This window comes from Micrasema longulum, unplaced genomic scaffold (genome assembly GCF_059751315.1).
Source record: "Micrasema longulum isolate JH-2025_06_02 unplaced genomic scaffold, ASM5975131v1 h1tg002437l, whole genome shotgun sequence".
NCBI classification, from domain to species: Eukaryota; Metazoa; Arthropoda; class Insecta; order Trichoptera; family Brachycentridae; genus Micrasema; species Micrasema longulum.
In genome coordinates, this window is record NW_028279582.1 from 138,006 (window position 1) to 159,432 (window position 21,427).

The following is a 21,427-nucleotide window of genomic DNA, read 5'->3' on the forward strand; positions in this document are numbered from 1 at the left end:
ACTGTAACATTCACCATTTAGCCTATGTTTGAACATCAATTTTTCCATCTGTTGATTTTAGTGAAACTAAAGAGCTTAAAAATAGGTTAACTGTTTTTAGGCGTTGCCTAGTTTTTTTTATATATTTTAAAAAATATATTTGGACCCCTGTATTTAGTAGCCTCATGTGTCATGTACAAGGATAAAATACATGGAAAAAAATCGTTTTTGTTTATTTTGGAAATGGGATGTTCGGTCACTGATTTTGGTTTAATACCTTTATGAGTCCAATCACCATTGTTGCAAAGTTCAAGAATGGTGCGTGATAACTACTTTTAACGCCAGTGTGGATATTTGTTCTATCTTTCCTGCATTCTGCTTCAAGATTATGGCATTGTAAACTGAAAAATGGGCACTAAAATAACAGATGTTCGATACTATGTGAAGAAATATCATCGCATGGACAATAGTCATCAATCCTTAATTTAAACCTATATCTCCCCTAAAGTTGTGTGACTTGGAGTATGCAGATGATGCAGTCCTTTTTACAAAGTCTGTTGGTGATTTTCAGGAAATTGTTGACACACCGCAGGAAAACTCAACTCGTCTGGGTCTTAATATTAATACAAAAAAAAAACTCAGATTATGTGCAACAAATTCTGTCCTGACCCTGATCAGCCTCTTTATAATAATGGACAGAGGATTAAGAAAGTTGACAGCTTTTAATACTTGGAAGTTCACATAACTGAGGATGGACGCGTGAATAAAGAGCTCGCAACTCACCTAGGAATTGCTGGAGAAACTTTTAACATGATGCGTGTTGTCTAAAACTCTAGTCTATACTCGGCCAAAACAAAATGCCGATTATTCAACTCTTGTGTAATGCCAGTACTCCTATATGGGTGCGAATCTTGGCACTTTACCAAAGCTCAAATAACCAAACTTCTGAGTTTTGAGAGTAAGTGCTTGAGAAGAATATTAGGTATAAGGTGGTTCGATTTTATAAATAACATTGAAGTCCGAGAACGGACGCAGCAGCCTCCTATAACGAGCGTCTCGAGGATGCGGCTGTGGTCCTGGCTCGGACACGTGCTGCGCATGCCTCGGGAGAACCTAAACCCAAGTTCCCTCTTTTTAAACTTGCGGGCTCACACCGTCCTGGAAGGCCGTCAATGATGATCTTCAGACTTTATTCGGCGGAATTAAAGGGCGCTGAATTGAGGTGGGAGGAGGCAAAAATGCTGGCTGGAGATAGGGTCTCCTAGAGGGAACTGGTGATGTTCACATGCTCCACTTCGGAGCGGATGTGGAAAAGAGAAGAGAAGAGATATGTATCATTATTGAGTACATAGGAGTTTTTTCTCAAATGAATAAAATATGGACATGTGACAAAACACAGTTAAGTGTCGATTGAAAGCCAATTTGGTTACGAAGACTAACGCAAACAAATCATGTAATGGTCTCCATTCCAGTCCGGAGTGAGCAAACGCCACACCTAGCGCGCGGTCAGCTTTGTTTTAATATGCAACAAACACGTTCTTTGGACATGTTCATATACTCTCCTTTCTTCCTAACCTTAATCCGATGGTTGTCCAGCACCATTTGGTGAACTTGGGCGATGTTATTTTCAGTGGTTGCATTTTTGGCCGTCCCAAACGTTCATTGTCATCCAAGCTGGTACGTCCACGTTTAATTCAGATGCCCAAAATTTTACTGTGATTTACGACGAGAGCAAAGTTGGCGTAGACAGTATCCAACTCGTCTTTAATTTGCGTACGCGTATTGTCCTTCAAAAATACATATTCAATAACAGCTCGATACTCGTTTTTTTCCATTTCTACAAAACCACTTATAGAAACGCACTCAAACGACTGTCAAAACCTAACTGCGCTTCCGAAACGGCCGAAATTTTACGAGTACCTTTCAACGCATGCGAAAACACATTCCCCAATTTTCGTTGACAAATGCTGCCATTTTCATGCTGACGTCGGAAACATTTCAGACATCCCTCGTGTTTTTGTTGTAATTCATTCTTTAATTAAAACTTGTGAAACACCAAAAAGTTTTTAAAAATTAATTTCCGCAGGAGACGTCCCGACCTGACAAGCAAAATAAATGGTCACGTTAGTCATAACGTATTTTTTGTAAGATAAAAGGCACTGCGTGCCGTGTATAAATAAACAAAAAAAAATACAGTATTTTTAACAATATGTGTATCTTTGTAATAATAACAAAAAATCTTTTCTGTGGAATAAATTATTTGAAAGACGTTTAAACATATTGGACGAAGAAAACACTTGAATTAATATGTAACTTTGATTTAATTATTGGCATACTCGCATATGTTCTGTTAGTCACTTTTGCAACTTTTTATTTAAATCGATTGTGTTGTTCAGCAAACGAGCTAAGTGAAGTGTATTTAAAGTCAGTCTTCAAAGTCGAACTGAACAAGTTGTAGTGAACAAAATTACCAGTACGCCCAAATCTTTCTTAACAAGTATTTATTATTATTTTAATGAAAAAATTCAGTGCGTAGGGAAATCGGATATATTTTTAGCCTTTACTATTCGTAAATATGAATTATTTAAATATACTATAGTAGTGGGCGCGTTGGACACAAGGCATTGCATATTGTCAGTCAGCTTATTATAATTTGGTTCATAGCTACTTATAGCTATTCGTAAACATGCTGCCAAATGGTCATCTGTCAAACGGGAACGATGTTTAGTTTTGATTTTACTCCGTGTAGAAGATGAAGATATGACTGCGGCCAAGATTAATTAAAATATTTAATTTACTAAAAGAATATATAAAAAAATAAATGTGCAATCATAAGAGTACGGATACTATCCGAGGTCGTACCCATTAGACTTCGTACAGGGAATTCTTTTTAGAGAAAAGTTCTCTAAAAAACTTTTAAAGAAAAGTTTTTTAGAGAAAAGAAAAAATGCACATTGAAATTGATATTGGATAAAAAAAATGCTTTCTAACGCGCGGTAATAATTGGAGCATTAAATTGTACTGTCAAATTTCTCCGAAATGCACGATAATTTTTGAAAATAAAATTGAACTACTTTAAAACACGTCACAAGTTCTTAAAAATCAACCGATGAAAGTGTTGTCATAGATTTCTGGTTTCCTAAGCCAACTCAAGCACTTTGATTTCAGGTGTCAAGAATTAATTTGACAATGAGATTGCTGGGAACATGGTTGTATGTGAGTTTAATGTTCATAATGGGAGACTGCGCGAGCGGTGGGTCAAAGACCCCAGGGCAGACCAAGGAAGTGGACGCGAGTAAACTGACCAAGGTATTTTCCTGGAAACAGTTGCAGTATGAAGGGTTGGGTCTAGCGGGTAAGTTTCACAATTTTTTCCTTCTTAATATTTATGTTTGTATTTCAAAATATTTTGTCAAGCATATACTGCAAAAGTGCACTGCCTCAGATTGTGGTCATGCGACCAGCGTGGAATGTGAATCTGACGGCCAACAGTACGAATTTTACACTCTTCCGTTGGTTTGTTCGGACTTGGGTATCGCGTTGGGAGCTGCTCAGATGCGCGGACGCCTAGGTGGGTAAAATATGGTGGGACAAGCCACTGTCCTTGTGGGAGGCTGATTCAGTTAGGACTGTGCTTCCTTCCGAGCGGAACGCACACGTTCTTTTGTTTTGTCCTCCTCTTACGGGGGTGGTATTTGGATTCTTTCTTTATTCAAGGCCGTTCTCCCATTGTAAATATTCGTGTTTTTAATTATGTTTGTTGTTTTAGTTATGTTTGCTGTTTTACTTTAGTTTTAAGTCATTGTTTTTGTATATTTACATAGTTTATTTGTGTCAAGCTTTTCAAAACCATCCACTCAAGTAGCGAATGCCGAATCAGAATCAACGATGTTGTCGCAGATTGGTTTGAGGTCACCACCGGAGTTCGCAAAGGTTGCGTCCTTGAACTGTTCCTTTTTATAATCCGCATGGACTTCATCCAAAGGAAGTCAATTCCACTTGATCAAAGAATATCCATCTCACGATTGACGATTCAGTCACGGTTCTCCATCCCTGTTTTAATTGATTAAATTTATATATTATATAATTTGTTTTAGGACAAAATAAGAGTATCATAGATGTTCCGATGGGGATAGAAATATATGGAGACAAGATGTTCATCGGAGTACCACGTAGACGACCAGGTTAGTTTCAATCTATGGCATATGGTTCTAGGTGTCCAGGCGGATAAAGAATACAATTCTGTGTGTAACATAAAACCAAAACCATCTCATCAGCTAAATCACAAATGATTACCGACGTGCCTAAAAACATGCTGAGCATTTGAGCGATCACAATGAACAATAATGAACATGCTTAAGTTATCGCAGTCATAAGTCAACGCGTGTGTAATCTCTAAGTCAACGCTTGTGTCGGTTTGTTTTTTGTTTTCCTCGTAAATAAATACAGTTCACTGGCGAAAAATCGGCGCTTACTATAAAAAATAAAACATTATATTGCATTTGCGAAATAGTAAGGAGTATCTAATACAAAAAAAAAAATATTAAATTAAAATTACCTACTGGCATACTGGCGACTGCTTCTCTTGACATTTGCCATGCCAACTGCCACGCCGGCTAAATGCAATAAATAGTGTGATAAATAATAAATACATAAGTAAAAATAGCAGTTTTGGAATATTTTCCATATTTACCCCGGTGAAGTTCAAATATTTGATTGCGCAGCAGGATTATACGTTGCAAAACGTAAATATTTTGACATTTAATATTATGTGTTCGCGGATGTTCCACTGCGATCTCGAATACGATAAACAACCATGGTGAAAAATTGTTATCACGTCGATAGTCATTTGTGATTGAGGTACGAGTAAAAATCCCGAATAAGGAAGTCGAGTGAAGATAAGCCACCTCGTGTAGTGATTGACGCGTTCGCCTACCATGCGATGAGCATTGGTTTGTATGTTCCTGATAATTACCTAAGACAGCGTCAGCATAGATTGTTTCATATTCCGATATTCAGGAACAACCTGCCCATGGTTATGCCTGTTGGAAGGGTTACCGCTACGCTGAACAACATCGCTCTAAATGTTGATGTTGATCTGTTCCATGTATCCGAAGAGGTTTTTCGGAGCGGGATTCTCCTACTACTTTGACATGAGTCAATGTATGTGTTATATTTAAAATAAATTAATGAAATTGAATTGAATTGCTTTGGGGTAATCGTGATAAAGTAGACTTCATTCGTATGGATGGTTCACTCGTCACTCGTCACTCGTCAAATTACGGAAATCACATAAGATTCTAAGAACGAATGAGTCCAGCATAACCAAAAATGCGTTCAAGAGGTATTTCGAAAAGGCTTAGTTTGATAGCTTTTTAAAGTAAAAACCACTGAAATTCCTAATTCTGTTTTCAGGAGTCCCTGCCACCCTGAACTACGTGGAGCTGACGGATACAAACGAGAGTCCCTGCCTGCGGCCATACCCGAGTAAGGAAGCCAACAACCTGGCTCTGAAAGGTTCCCTCGTCAGCACTTCTCGCCCTAAATTAGACTGCTGCGGAAGATTGTGGATCGTCGACACGGGCTTCGCTAACTTAAACGGTTCGCTATTTTTGTAAAGCGTGTTTGGGTGAATGAAAATGCCGTTTTCTGTGCGAAATAGAATCAGAATCCTGGTGTGTTTTTCTGAAGATATCTACTATAGGGTCAAAGTGCCAAATGTGGCTTAGGATCAAGTACCCTGGACGTAAAAGTAGAAGCACCACAACTTAATCTTGCTCATAGTATGAAAGGTCTCACAGGACAAACACATCACCACTAGCCGGTTAGTAGCCGTGACAGCGCGTACACGTGGTGCGTCCATTATTATTTTTTATTTGTCATAACTAAATTTTAAAGGTTAGTTTTCTTTGTTTCTTGTCTGATTTGCATGTAACATAAGGATGTGGCATTCATTTTACTGGAAACAACGTGTATTCTAGTTACATATAACAGTATCGCCATCATAAACAATATTAGTAATTTGTGTTTGTTTGATTAGAAAATCAAAATGGCCGTAAAGGGTACAGTGGATTAAATTGTAGTACCACTGTCTTCCTAGCTGTTAGAAGTAATTCTTATGCTACACACATATTCACTAACGTTTAATACATATTTATTTACCGTGGACTAGAATGAGCCACTGTTGATTTATTTGTCGGACTCATGGTGTCGTGGTTAGCGCGTTTGCTTACCATGCGAGAGGTCTCGGGTTTGATTCTCGGCATGGTTGAGTTGAAATATTAAATGCGAAATGATACGGAGGTGTGAAAGATGCGGAGATATGATGATCTAAATGATAAAAGCCGAATGAGCAAAAGATACATTCGTTCAATTGAACTAGCTAAAAGATTCGGTCACTTTGGGGACGCAGATCAAGTGATACGTATCCACTTTGGTGACCCACGTCTACTTTGAGTTCACAATAGTGGATTGGAAATCAAAAACTAATTGGTTTATTATTATGTTTTGTTTACAGGCACTTCAGCCAGAGTAAAACCTGCTAAAATAGTTATCATAGACCTGAAGACTGATACCATAATCAAGACTCACGAGCTAAAAAACGCAAAAGATTATCTAAACGACGACCCGACAGGTAAGTGCTTGTATTTTGATTAAATAAATAAATACCGACAGGTTTCAAAGCTATCTCGAGGTATACTTTACTACTGAATTCTACCCTATTACATGATATTTTATCAGTATACTGCCAATGGAAATAATTTATTTTTTTTGTCTTGAAATGATGGTGATGTGAGATGAATACGCTCAAAACTAGACGGGAGTGGATTAAAATAAATATTGTTAATTTGGTTATTTATTAGTTTTTTCTTATTATGGATCGCTTTTTTAATTTTTAAGATTTCCAAGTTGATTAATTAGAATCTCGGGCACTGCGAAATTTCACCATTTTGAGCCTGACAATGATTTTTTTGCTGTTAGAAGCAATCTAAATATAATTATGAACCGGGGTGTGGTCCCGTGGTTAGTGTCGCGGACCCGGGGATCAGAGGTCCGAGCTTCGCGCCACGCTCTACCACAACTTGGTTCTCATTTTCTCAAAATAAATAGTTTGGGTAAATCATAAGAACGCAAATATTTATTTAAAAGCATAAATGAAAAGCGAATAATCTGTCAATCAGAATAACGCTTCCGAAACCACACGGTTATAATATGTATATAAAATATCCCGGTGGCTTCTGTGGTGTAGTGGTTAAGACGCTTGAATCACGCACGGAAGATTCCGGGTTCGATTCCTGGTGAGAACACAAAAATTAAATGTGATTAAAGCTACTTTTTCTACCTGTCTGTTTTTTTTATTTACACCACAAACCAAATATTCTCTTTTTTCTGTTTTCTCAGAAAGTTACTTTTTCAGCTTGTCTGTTATTATTATTATTTGTTTGGACAGCTCAATGCCTTCCAGGCATTGTACACTGATAACAACGGGATTTTAGTTTAGTGGACTGTATGGAAATTGTTACTCACTTTTAAAGTTCTTCCGATTGTTTCTTATATGGAGCACTTCACTATTGCTGTAGCACGGATACTGGTATCGTGTAGACGATGATGAACTGCACAATTATTTTTATTTTTATTTTTATTTTATTAGGGAAATCAACAGTTCTACATACATATTTTTAGTAAACAAACAGATATAGTGTATAAACTCAGAACCAATAACAGATTTCCACATAGTATACAAAGTTAGTAAAGAATATATATATTACATATCAAATAAATACAAACAATTTATACATATAAAAATGTTATTTTCAAGTACTCAATAATCAAAGATTTTTTAAATATTGATTTTAAGAACATTAAGTTACTGTAAATTGGGCGGGATAAGGACAAAAAAGGACAAAAATGCTTGAAGAGAGGATAAGGAGGGGGGGGGGGGGGAGATGTACATATTTATTATTATAATGTCTACTAAGTTACATAATACATTTTTAGTTTAAATTTTAAATCTGACAGAGTGATGTTTGTATAATCTATATTTTTAAATTTTGTATTGTACATTGAAAAAGTCCTACGAAAAAAAGCATTTTTAACATACGATGTCTTACTTGTTGGTACATGAAACAGGTGGTACCGTCTACAAATCCTGGCTGGCACATGTATTGTTATTAAAACAAGCAGCTCTGTACAGTCAACCATTCCTGTCACAATTTTGTAAAGCAGTAGTTGGTCCGCACACACTCTGCGGTATTGTAGAGAAATGATTCCATGGAAGGTGGAGGCAGTGAGAGTAGATACATAAGAAATACCGGTTTTGTATTTAAGGTACTTTATAAATTTGTTTTGAATATTTTCTATTCTACTTATATATATGGCATACTGGGGATTCCATATCTGAGAGGCGTATTCCAAATGGCTTCTGACAAATGTATAATATAATGAAATAAGGGCCTTTGGATTATCAAAGTGTTTACTCATTCGAATTATGAAACCTAACATGCTCAATGCTTTGGAGGTAATTTTATTGATATGCGATTCAAAAAGTAGTTTTGAGTCTAAAACAATCCCAAGATCTTTAATTTCGTGCTTTCTCATTAGTACATTATTGTTTAGTTTGTAATCAAAATTAAGAATTTTTCTTTTCCTTGTGAATGTAATACAGACACATTTATTTATATTCAAAAACAGTTTATTTTCAATACAATAGTCAGTTAGACGATTAAGATCGTCTTGAATCATTAGGCAATCTTCTTGAGATTTAACTTTAGCGTATATTTTCATATCATCGGCATAAAGAAGAAATTTTGAATAACGAAAGCAAACATCAATGTCATTTATATATATAAGAAATAATAGGGGACCGAGTAGACTTCCCTGGGGAACACCAGAGGAGATTTCTGCCCAGTCAGATTTATACCCACCGATTACTACCGATTGACATCGATTACTAATATATGATATCAGCCAGCGCAGAAGATCACCATGTATACCTATAGCCAAAAGTTTGCGTGTTAAGACTGAATGGTCAACTTTGTCAAAGGCTTTGCTGTAGTCAGTATATATAGCATCAGTTTGGAAACCACTTTCCATTGTGTTTAAAATATCATTTGTAAATAAAGTAAGGTTTGTAACGGTCGAGCGTCCGGAGAAAAAGCCATGTTGTTGAGGACAGATATAGGATTTTACTGCATGGAATAATTTTTCATAAATAATTTTTTTAAATAATTTAGCGAATGTCGATAGTATTGAAATTGGCCTATAGTTGTTTGCGTCATTTTTTGATCCAGATTTAAATATGGGTGTGATGTTTGCTTTCTTCCATTGAGATGGAAAAACACATTCCTGGAGAGACTTTTTAAATAATATAAAAAGTGGGAGAGATAAATTTTGGTAGCACGCTTTAATAAAAATAGGAGGGATCCCGTCTGGTCCACTACCTTTATTTATGTCAAGTTCCTTAATGAATTTTTTTACGATTGCTTGGGTTATATCCGCATATTGGATATCAGCTGATCCATAATTAGAGTTATTTTGATTGAATTGAATTATTGAATTTGAATTGAATTGAATTATGACTAAATCATAATCTTAATAGTGTATCACTGTGGCTAAAAATTAATAAATTAAAATTAAATGTTAACAAAACTAAATATATGAATATAGGAAACAAAAGAATAGAAATTACACCATCAATTGTAATAGAAAATGAAAAACTTAATGAAGTCACTGAAATTAAATATTTAGGTGTAATGTTGGATTCAAAACTTACATTTCACCAAAACGCTAAGATGGTAATAAATAAGATTGCAAAAAAAAATCAATTTTGGGAAGGATCAGAAGATTTATTGATAAGGACTCCTGCAAAACTATTTACAAAGCAATTATTGAACCACACGTTAACTACTGTAGTAGCATTTTATTTTTATCAAACAAAGAAAACACAGATAAACTAACTGTATTACAAAATAAAGCCTTTAGAATCATTTTGAAAAAAACAGATATACGAGGGTAAAGTCGATGGTAAATGAAATGAAATTATTAACATATAAACAAAGAATATTTTACAATACAATGATATTTGTTCATAAAATTATAAACTCTAATAAAAAAACAGAATTTTGGAAAAAAATTGATCGGAACCAGCATGAACACGATCACAATACTAGAGAAAAGAACAAAATTAGACTTCCATTTAGGAAAAAGGCAAAGTCACCAAATTCAATTTTATTTAAAGCAATTAAAAAGTATTACGAAATGGAAAAAAATATTTATGAAGAAAAAAACATATCAAAATTTAAAATAATGGTCAAGACATATGTGATAAACAATTTATAAATTAAATATATTTGCAATGTTATTATTAGAACACACATAACAATATGTATGATATGTGTGCCCTATTTTAAGATTTAAATAAATAAATTAAGTTTATTTATAACACACTAAACTTCACTTTGAACGAATATGCGGACGCAGTATATGATAAAGATTTGTCAGAGAGGCAACTTTTCACATGTGACTTGCTAACAGGATGGTAGAAGCACAAGAATTTGAAATAGGAAGGATTTGGGTAGGAAAGGAATATTTACAGTCATATATGAGTTGACAGGATAAAACATGTAAAATCAGTACTCAACAATTATTATTTTTTAATCACACCACAACAGGTAGAGATTTGTATAGATCAAATTCATTCCCCGTTTTGTTCCAGGAATGGTGAGTGTGACTGTAGACATTCCCAAAGGAGATTGCGCGAACGCCTTCGCGTACATACCCGACCTGCAAAATAACGGAGTCGTGGTGTACAGCCTCAAGGCCAGCGACTCGTGGAGGGTCAGACATAACTTCTTCTATCTCAGTCCGGAGGAAGGAGACTTCAATATTAATGGTAAGAGTGTACAGAATGAATGTGATAATACTTATATGGAAATATCACTCCTTTTAAAACCATTTTAAATTAATAAGGGTCCATGAAATACAGAAGCATATAAAATGTTTTTTAATTTCTAATTTTGAATTCCCGCGAAAACGGTCTATTGCATTGGCCACGCCCCTAATACGTCATGACTTGGGTAATTTTTAAAACTTTGATTGTGATCGTTTAGTCACGAATCTAGACGTCACAATTAAGTCAAGGCCAAACATGTCGCATTTTTGTAGAGATATATTTTTTATGTTTTGCATGAAAACATTTCTCCACAATATCCAAATTGATTTTGAAAATATAATTAATTTTTCTAAATCCGTTTCGTATATTTTAGATATACCTATATTTACTGTATATTTATGTAAAAAGTTCATTCTAAAACTATTCGGCACCGTATCCCATAAACTATTGTGTAAAAGACCATCGAATACTGGCTGGAATGAATGGCATATGACTGCTTTGGTTTAAAAGTAACCTTGATGGAAGAAGTTAATTTCTATTGAAAATAAACTCTCTACACCCCGAAACATAAAATATGGTGTACCACAGGAAAGCGTTTCGGGACCTGTACTGTTTCTGCTATACATTAACAATCTTTTTATATTGGATGCAAAAACTATATATTTTGCAATATGCAAGTATTAATATATCAATGCGCATCTTTTTCTTTTAAAACATCCGCTCCTAAGTGGAGCATGTGGACATTATCAGTTGCTTCCAGGAGACCCTATCCCTAGCCAGCACACTAGACTCCTCCAACGTCAATCCAGCGCCCCTTAGTTCTGCCATATAAAGTCGAAAGATCGTCATCGACGGCCTTCCAAGACGGCGTGAGCCCGCAGGTTTAAAAAATAAGCAAACTTCTAAGGTATGCGCGGCACGTGTCCAAGCCAGGTCTACCGCCGCATTCTCGAGACGCTTGTTATAGGAAGCTGCTGCGTCCGTTCTTGGACTTCAATGTTAGTTATAAAATCAAACTACCTTATACCTGATATTCTCCTCAAGCCCTTACTTTAAAAACTTAGAAGTTTGGTGTTCTGAACTTTTGTAGGGTGCCGAGATTTGCACCCGTTTAGAAGTACTGGCATTACACCAGAGATAAATAATCGGTATTTCGTTTTGACAGAGTATAGACTAGAGTTCCAGACAACACCTATCATGTTAAAAGTTGCTCCAGCAATTCCTAGGGGGGTTGAGAGCTCTCTGTTCTTCCATCCTCAGTTATGTGAACTCCCGAGTATTTAAAGCTGTCAACTTTCACAATCCTTTGTCCATTATTATAGCAAGGCTGATCAGGATCAGGACAGGATTTGTTGCACATAATCTGCGTCTTTTTTTATTAATATTAAGACCCAGACGAGTTGAGTTTTCCTGCAGTGTGTCAACAATTTCCTGAAAATCACCAACAGACTTTTCAAAAAGAACTGCATCGTCTGCGTACTCCAAGTCGCACAACTTTCGAAGGGAGTTCATTTCTATACCTCGATCAGGTGGTATTGATTTGCATAAAATAAAATCCATCAGTATGATGAATAAGAACGGTGCAAGGACGCAGCCTTGCCTCACTCCAGTGGAGACCCCGACCCGATCAGTCAAAGAGCGGCCGATTTTCAAACGACAATTGCCATCTATGTTAAAACTTGTGTTAACAAGTCCATGATTCTTCAGCCTACAAGAACATAGAAAAAAGGTTGTGCCCGTTTTTATTTTTGTAGACATGAAACACTTCGTTACTGCGAAACATTTTTTAAGCTTTTTCAACGCAGAGGGAGGTGTATTATTTCTTCTCTCGATTTCATTGTTTTGACGTATGTAAAGAAAGATCTAAGAGCGTATTTGAGCAACTGTTTATTGGTAAACAAGAGCAGCTGTTGATCTGCAGATAAAAATAATGTCTGTCTATCAGAGGCAGTCCTTAGTATGTGAATAAGTGCAGTGCACTGGAAAAACATGTGTAAATAAATTATTTAAAAAATAAAGTTAATTCAAAGAAATTATTTGAACTCGAGTTTAAACAGCATTCTATTTTAATTTGTATTACTATTATTTTATGTTTTTCTTTTTATTTCGTTTACCTATTGTGATTGAAAGGAGGGTCCTTTTTATTTGTTTGTTAATATTATGTATAATTATTTTGATTTAGTTTATATTTATACCTTGATTTAAGTTATTCTGAATACCCGAAACTTATGTTCTAAGGTTCTAATTTATATTAAACAAAACAATATTTTAAGTTTGTTCTAATTTTTGTAGACAAGGACTGGATTCAACTCCCTGAGGAGCTGTTAATATTAACATATTATAAAAGAGATTAATAAAAGTTTAGGAAAGGTAATGGCTTATGGCTTGGAAGTTGAATCCAGTCGTTGTCAACAAAAATTTGAACAAACTCAAAAAATCCACCTGGTCTACGAAGAAGTATAGAAATTAAGAAAATAAAATTTCAGGCATTGCCTAGTATGTAGGAGAAATAATTAAATGAGAAGAATCTCACCCGCATAAATAAAGGTTTCCGCTCTTTAGCTTCACAAACATCAACAGATGAAAGAATTGAAGGAATATATATGTTAAAATATAGCAGAATGATGAATGTTACACAGTGTGTAAAGTGGCCACTTAAACCAGCCAATGACAGGTCATAAGCCCTGTGGATGCCTAGACTTCTATATCACCGTCTATAAAATGTTCTTTATCTCTGTTGAAATATGTTAATATTAAACTAAGCTAAAATATAATTAAGCTCTTGATGAGTTCCATTTTTTTTTTTTTTTTTGTAAAAGAAATATTTGTGTTCTTATGATTTACCCAAATATTTAATTTTGAGGGCCATTTACAACGAGTTGTAAATAACTCACAATTAGAAAATGGGAATCAAGTTGGGGTAGAGTGAGATTCGAACCACAGACCTTTGGTCCGTGAGTCCGAGACACTAGCCACAGGACCACAATCCGATTCTTGATTATTAAATTAAATTAAATTGAATTATTATGTATAATAATAAATCTTGATATTGTTTTTTTTTTGGTTGATACCGTGTATGTTGGATTTGATCCGACGTTTCGGCTACCATTGCAGGAGCCATCTTCAGGGAAAACTGTTCAGGAAGATGGCTCCTGCAATGGTAGCCGAAACGTCGGATCAAATCCAACATACACGGTATCACCCAAAAAAGATACATAATATTGATAACAGTGACCGTGAAAACCTTCGCACCTATTAAATCTTGATTCATAAATACATATATAAAAAAGGACAACAAAATAGGATATTACGAGTATATAAATAACACATAATTTAAGCAGAGTAATCTTGAGAAAATGTTAAAAAAGCAACAGATTCTTTGATCAAAAAACTCCCTGACGGGTGTGAAAAATATCCATGTCCAAGTAGTATGGTTAAACATAGTGATTTGCCTTCCATTGGCAGTTTGGTCCTGTGTATTTTTTTTTTTTTTTTTTTTTTTTTGTAGTTGCAAATTATTTGTACCTTGCTTTTGTTATGTGCAAGGTTTTATCGAATACATTTATCTTTAAATTATATTCCGTTGACTTCAAAATTTTTCACCGTAGACTTACAATAATAAAAATAAAGCAGATTCAGAATAAACAGAAAAATTCTAGAAATATTACATTAACAAATAATAAAAAATAAAAAAAAAGTAAAAGTTGGACACAAAAAAAAACAAAAGGAGCTAGATACCACCATTGAATAACTTAGCCTGCTTGATCGTCCCTGTAATGAATCGAACGGTCTCTCTTCGTGTATCATTACAGTTCAGGAGCTCAGCTAGGTTATTAGTCGCAGCAATCCGAGTGTTTATTTTGCATTCAAGCTCCCACCTCGGCCTATCAAACATTGGACAGTATACAAGAAGATGTTCCACAGTCTGCTCAGTGATGCCATCACATGGACAGCAACTATCGTCTCGCAGCCCAAAGCGATGCAGATATTCCCTCATGCATCCATGTCCCGAGAGAGCCTGAGTTAATTCATATGTAGGCGTTTCATGCTTCCAAAATGTTTTGGCCTCGTCTGTGCTTCTCAAAAGTTGCTTGATCCACTTATTGGCAGTTTTTTCTTCATAAATTTTCCTCCACTCATTTAATTTATCTTTTGAAAGGGACCACCTTACATGGCTTATTGGGACTTCATCAAAGTTCGGCCTCACTTTTTTGACTGTAGCAGCCTTGGCTAGCTCATCTGCTCTCTCATTTCCGATTTCTCCAACATGAGCTCTAACCCAGTCCTGTGTATTAAATTTTGGAACAGTCTGAGTTGATGCTGTCTAAAATTATTATCAGGAACATAAAAACTGATGCTCCGCATAATTTCAGGCTCATCGACAATACCGGGCAACAATAGAAAAAAAAGTAGTCAAATACACATCATCCCTTCTCGTCTTAAAACTGGTGTAACGTAACCATGCAAACTCTGGAGAAACTCGGTGGGATAGAGCCATATATAAAACTCACACTCCCTCGTGTAGTCATAACTTTTGCCTTGTCTTTGATAACAAACATGTTTTTGTTTATTTTAATCTGGTGTTTTTGCAGGTTTGCGGTATCAATGGGACGACGGAGTATTCAGTATTGCTCTGGGAGCGCCAAACCCTGACGGCTTTAGGACAGTTTACTTCCACGCCATTACGAGCTTTAGTGAGCGCTCAGTTTCCAGTTCCGTCCTCAGGGATAGGAAACTAGCCACGAGAACATTCCACGGAGATGATTTCAAGGTAATTATACATTCGAGTACCCTAATAGCTATAGAACAGATTACATCCCCGTCGCGGCGAGCTTAAGTGAGCGCTCTGTTCTAGTTCCATCCTCAGTTCCATCCTCATCCTGTGCCCGAGAGTCTCCCATTTCTCAACACAAGAGAAATTATTACTTTGCAGACCGTCGGAAACAGAGGTCCCAAGTCCCAGACCACCATTCACGCCATAGACCAGGAGTCCGGAGTGATGTTCTCCGGACAGCCGGTCACCAGCTCGCTCAACTGTTGGAACACTAAGCAGAAACTAGAGGCCTGCAACATCGGAACTGTTGCACAGGACAAAGAACTACTCCTGTATCCTTCGGGTAATTATAAGTATCTCACGTTCCTACAATATCTTTCTCAGTCTCTCCATCATAGTAAACATACTTCCCAGATACCTACACAAATTCTTATGTGTGCAAGAAAAGCGATTTGCCCATAAATCAAAAATGATGAGAGTATCTAAATTTATTGCGACAGAGAGGAGGGATATGGAAGTCCAGGTATTTACAGGGCAACGATTTGCGGAGCGGCGACCTCAAGTCAGCGACACATGACAGCGCGTGTAATTTGACTCCGGCGCACGCAGTACAAGCCACGACCACGGAGCTGCGACCGGAGAGCTGGTTACACGAAATTCAATTCAACTACCTTCCCTTCGCCATAATGGAGATTCATGGAACAAAGGATTCCACCATATAAAAAGAGGACCCGCTTCATGAACCACATACGCATCTCTCCAGTACTCTCTCACGGGCGTTATTATGTCTGTCGTTAATTTGTTACAATGTTTTACCTTTACTTAAATGTGTAGAATTCTGGGGGTAGGTGTTGAGGAGCCTCTACACCAGTCGGAGCGTAGACAAAAGAAACAGCTTTGGACGTAGATATTATTATTTATTTCACATTAATTTAAAAGTAAAAGATTTAGTAAATATGACGACGGACATACTAACGTCCGTGAGAAAGTACTGAGAGATGTGTAGTGGTCAATGAAACGGGTCCTTATTTTATATGCTGGATTCTTTTGTTCCCTGATCTCCCACTACGACGGAGGGAAGGAAATGTTCTCCAGGGCGATGCACTGCCGAACAATTGAATTTGCGTTATCAGCACTCAGGTCAGTGGAAGCCGCCTGGATCGGGGCTAGTACCGTGAGTATTGATTTCACTTACGCGCGCTATGGTGTGTCGTTGACCTGAGTTCGATGCCCCCGCAAATGTAATTAAACAGTAGTTTATATCTATAGTTTACATATATCCTGTTTCTTCTGTCTACGCTTTAACTAGTGCAAGGTTTTCTTGGCACACACCCTCGAACACTTGTTTAGAAATTATTATTTAAGGTTCGGCCTCCGTGGTGTAGTGGTCAAGACGCTTGACTCACGCGCGGAAGGTTCCGGGTTCGATTCCCGGTGAGAACACAAAAATTAAAATGTGATTTTTCTCAAGCCTGGTTGTTCTGTAATGTAATTCGCCACTGTAATTGGGCCTCCTGGCCTGTTGTGGTGCAAAAAATTAAATGAAATGAAAAATGAAAAATGAAACAATAATGACAGGCTCTGTAAATGCCTAGACATCCGTCTTGTAAATGCCTAGATGCCGCGATCTTGACAAATTTTGGTCAGTCGAGTCATGGAGTTTTTTCGCACTAAGACATTGGATATAGAATGTTTTCTTACGCGCAGTAAAAATTAGAGTATTTAATTGTACGGGGAAGTTTCTAGTAAATTTTAGAATATCCATCCGTGATCTGGTCTCCCTCCTATGATAAATAATATCGAATCGGTGCAAAATCGCTTGCTAAGAAAACTAGCATGGCCAATCATCCATGCTCGAGAGGGGAGACTACACTTACGGAGAAATGGACTCAATATTAAGAATCTCAAGTCTACAAAAACGTAGAAATAACATTGACTCCATATTTATGTTTAATTTACTGAATGGCTTAATTGAGGTGCCATCGTTACTGTAACAGGTGGCATTCGATGTTCCGATCCGCCGGTTGCGAAATAATAATGCGCTGTTCCTCGATCAACACAGCACAAACTATGGCTCGCATGCACCAATGTCCCGATTTTGTCGTATTGTAAACTCGAGACTCTGGACTTTTTTAGTCTTTATAGTTTTAAAAATTCACTAAGATAGACCAGATCTTGTCTTGAAGTAGTCATTTTTATTTTTTTGTCTTAGCTTAAATTTTATTTAGTTGTATTTTATTTTATTAGTGCCTGTATTTATTATAAGAAATTGTATTTACCATCGTTAGAATGGACTGCATAAGTCCGTCAAATAAATAAATAAATGAATAAAAAAAATAAAAAAGTGTTAAAATTTAGAAAAAAAAAGTGACATAATTTATGATCTAATCAACGTATTTTGTTGCAGATTTGAAGCTGGATGAAGAAGGCAATGTATGGGTTTTTTCGAATAAATTCCCCTTCTTTTTGTACTCGACACTGAACTCCAACGTGACAAACTTCAGAGTTTTCAGGTAAATTAATTCAAACTTCTCTATAGAGGTCTGAACACGAAACTTCAGAGGAACGAGCATTCCTCACGGTAAGTTTAAAAAAAATCCTAGTAATTTTTTTCTAAAAAGTCATTTAAAAAAAATAAAAAAATTAATACTATCAAAATGGAGTAAATCTTTAATTTCACGGACTAGAATCCATTCCGCAAACCCCTACCCCTCCTCAATAAAAAAATGAGATAAAACGTATTCGACCAACGAAGCGATACGCACCAGAAGCGAACAAGTGAAGCGGCTGGGTAGGAGAGGGGTAGGGGTTTGTGGAGGGACTGCTTGTCCGAGAAATTAAAGATTTACTTCATTTTGAGATTATGAAATAATTTTTAAAAATTTAAAAACGACTTTTTTTAACGACGATTTTTTTAAAGCTAACGATAAGGAATGTTCATCTGAAAGTTTGTGGTCTGGCCCTGAAACACCCTGTATACCGGGGATGTGTTGTAGTGGGTCCCAATACTTTAATTATCTTAGGACACATTTCTCCGTCTCTGAGCAAATTACGTTTCAAGCGAAAGAGTCGTGTTTTCAGTCAACAGCCTTCAGTTGGGAGTTTTGCTGTATTGTACATTTTATTAAACCTACTAAATCCACCCTTGTGAGGATGGACTGTTAAATTTATATATATATATATATATATATATATATTATTTAAAAAAATTAAGTGATATTTTTGTTCCAGGGTTTCAATCCAAGACGCCATCAAAAATACGGTTTGTCAATAATGGAACAAGTCAATTTCTTTTAACAGACAATCTGCATCATGGGTGTCCAATGCCAAGGACTAACTACAGACAAACAATACATAGACTTGGACAATTCATGTCAATAAATTAATGAGCAAAATAGCGACAAGTCTATTTTTTACATCAAAAACTTCCGAAAACGGAAAAAATATAATGTATAGTAAGCCTTGGTAAAATCTAAAATACTCGCATGTTACGAGTATACAATAACCGTAAAATTAAAATATGCCAGAAGGCGCATAGAGCCAAGTTTGTATACATAGTACTGTGTCCAAAAGCCCCCCTTCTACCCGACATCCCTCCTGTGTGCATGTTTCCAGACCGTGAACAATATACACAAATATAAGATAATTTGGTGTTATGTATCTTATATTTTACCACAAAAAATATTTAACTGACTAAGCTTTAAAAAAAAACAGGTATTTTAATTTTTTCTTCTTCTTCTTCTTTTCCACATCCGCTCCTAAGTGGAACATCACCATTTGCCTCCAGGAGACCCTATCGCCAGCCAGCATTTTCGCCTCCTCCCGACTCAATTCAGCGCCTTTTTGTTCCTCCGAATAAAGTCGAAAGATCGTCATCGACGGCCTTCCAGGACGGCGTGAGCCCGCAGGTTTAAAGAAGAAGCAAGTCGGTTTTAGGTTCTCCCGAGGCATGCGCAGCACGCGTCCGAGCCAGGTCCACCGCCGCATCCTCGAGACGCTCGTTTTAAGAGGCTACTGCGTCCGTTCTCGGACTTCAATGTTAGTTATAAAATCGAACCGCCTTATACATAATATTCTCCTTAAGCACTTACTCTCAAAACTCAGAAGTTTGGTGTTTTGAGCTTTGGTAAGGTGCCAAGATTCGCATCCATATAGGAGTACTGGCATTATGCAGGGGTTGAAGTGAGTATAGACCAGTGTTACAGACAACACGCATCATGTTAAAAGTTGCTCCAGCAATTCTCAGGCGGGTTGCGAGCTCTCTGTGCTGTGCTTCCATCCTCAGTTATGCGAACTTCCGAGTATGTAAAGCTGTCAACTTTCTCGATCCTCTGTCCATTGTTAAAGAGAGGCTGATCAGGGTCTGGACAGAATTTTTTGCACATAATCTGGGTTTTTTTCAATATTAATACTAAGAACCGGACGAGCAGAATATTCCTGCAGTTTGTCAACAATATCCACCACCAGACTTTTTAAGAAGAATAGCATCGTCTGCGTACTCCGAGTCACACAACTTTGTTTTCCCTCTCTGTTGCAATAAGTTCGTCTTGGCAATCCCGAGTCAATTTTGAATCGTAAGCGCACACACAGTTTCATACAACCCTCTCAATCGCGTACTAAAAAATATTCGTAAAAAAATAATATATTGAGTTAAAAACGGCCAGAAGGTATCAACTTTAAAACGATAATCTTACCATTGGCATTTTTCTCGATCAACTTTCTCAGGACCAAAAACTTACTGTTGGGATCATAGAATTAGGAAGAGTCCAGGAACCGCATACGCACATCAAACAGAAAGCGACTCAACTACTCACAAATGAGTAGGTTTACGTTTTGACCGATTTGTTTCTTTGTAGACATCGCTCAGTACGCAACTCCTGATTTGAAATCAACTATGCCGTGTTGTGTCCTTTTAAAGTGTAAAAATACTGCTAGGATCTGAAAGAAACAGGATGGCATCACATTTCATGTGTAATTAACAAACGAATGTTTAAGTAGCAAATGAATTATTTTTCCATCTGTCAAATCTCAAAGAACAATCGACAAAGAAAAAAAAATGGAAATTTCGTTGGTGTAAACTTTTTTACCCTACTTTGCTCATCTCATGAAAGAACTTATGGAAATTAGACCTCGGATTAAACAACACCGTGGGGGACATTTGAATGACATTATCTTTAAAACATCAAATATTATTTAACATGATATAAAAATATTATTTTTATGTCAAATAAAATTTGTTTTATATTTTAAGTTCAAAGTTCATTAATTCAGTTACTCTTATTAAATGACCCTTTACTTATCTACTCTGTTGTGTCAATCAATGTTTCCGCGTTCACAATAAAATATTAAAGAAATTAACAGATTGCTTTTTTTACGTTACATTTGTGTTATGATTATTTTTTTCCCATCAAGCAACATTACCCAGTGACTTCACGAATGCGCGCGGCGAAAGTGAGGCATAGTGGGGGAATTATTGGACACAGTCCGATGTATTCAAATATGATTCTACGCTCCTTCTGGAGTATTCTTAATTTTATTGTTGGGATGTTATATTAAACATTCTCTATATTTCTTCTGTAGAAAGAATTCTTTATAACAATATTACGTTCAAGAAAGGATAAAAATATTACAATTATTGGCTACAGTCGAAAGTCTTTTTGGTATAAGACACAGACGGTTAAGTAAAGCGGACTTATTGCTTATCTTTAAGTGCGCATATGAATTTTCTCCGATACAACTTTTGAATTGCATTTTAATTACCAAAAAAACATACCTTTTTGAAA

The 21,427-nt window shown here is 36.3% G+C and overlaps 1 protein-coding gene across 4 annotated transcripts; it reads left to right on the forward strand.

The window, feature by feature from the left end:
* The first annotated feature begins 2,406 nt into the window (after positions 1-2,406).
* On the forward strand, positions 2,407-19,039 carry LOC148272211 (L-dopachrome tautomerase yellow-f2-like). Of its 4 annotated transcripts, none has more exons than XM_088240365.1 (10): positions 2,407-2,837; positions 2,876-3,334; positions 4,077-4,163; positions 5,395-5,580; positions 6,497-6,613; positions 10,694-10,870; positions 15,463-15,641; positions 15,804-15,987; positions 18,052-18,157; positions 18,876-19,039. In XM_088240365.1, the coding sequence occupies exons 2-10, from the start codon at positions 3,169-3,171 to the stop codon at positions 18,916-18,918; spliced, it is 1,245 nt and encodes a 414-aa protein (XP_088096491.1). In that variant the 5' UTR covers positions 2,407-2,837; positions 2,876-3,168; the 3' UTR covers positions 18,919-19,039. The 4 variants fall into 4 exon arrangements, with proteins under 4 accessions (XP_088096491.1, XP_088096490.1, XP_088096489.1 ...); XM_088240364.1 differs by having other exon boundaries at positions 2,407-2,548; positions 3,148-3,334; XM_088240363.1 differs by having other exon boundaries at positions 2,407-2,476; positions 3,148-3,334.
* Positions 19,040-21,427: the final 2,388 nt, after the last annotated feature.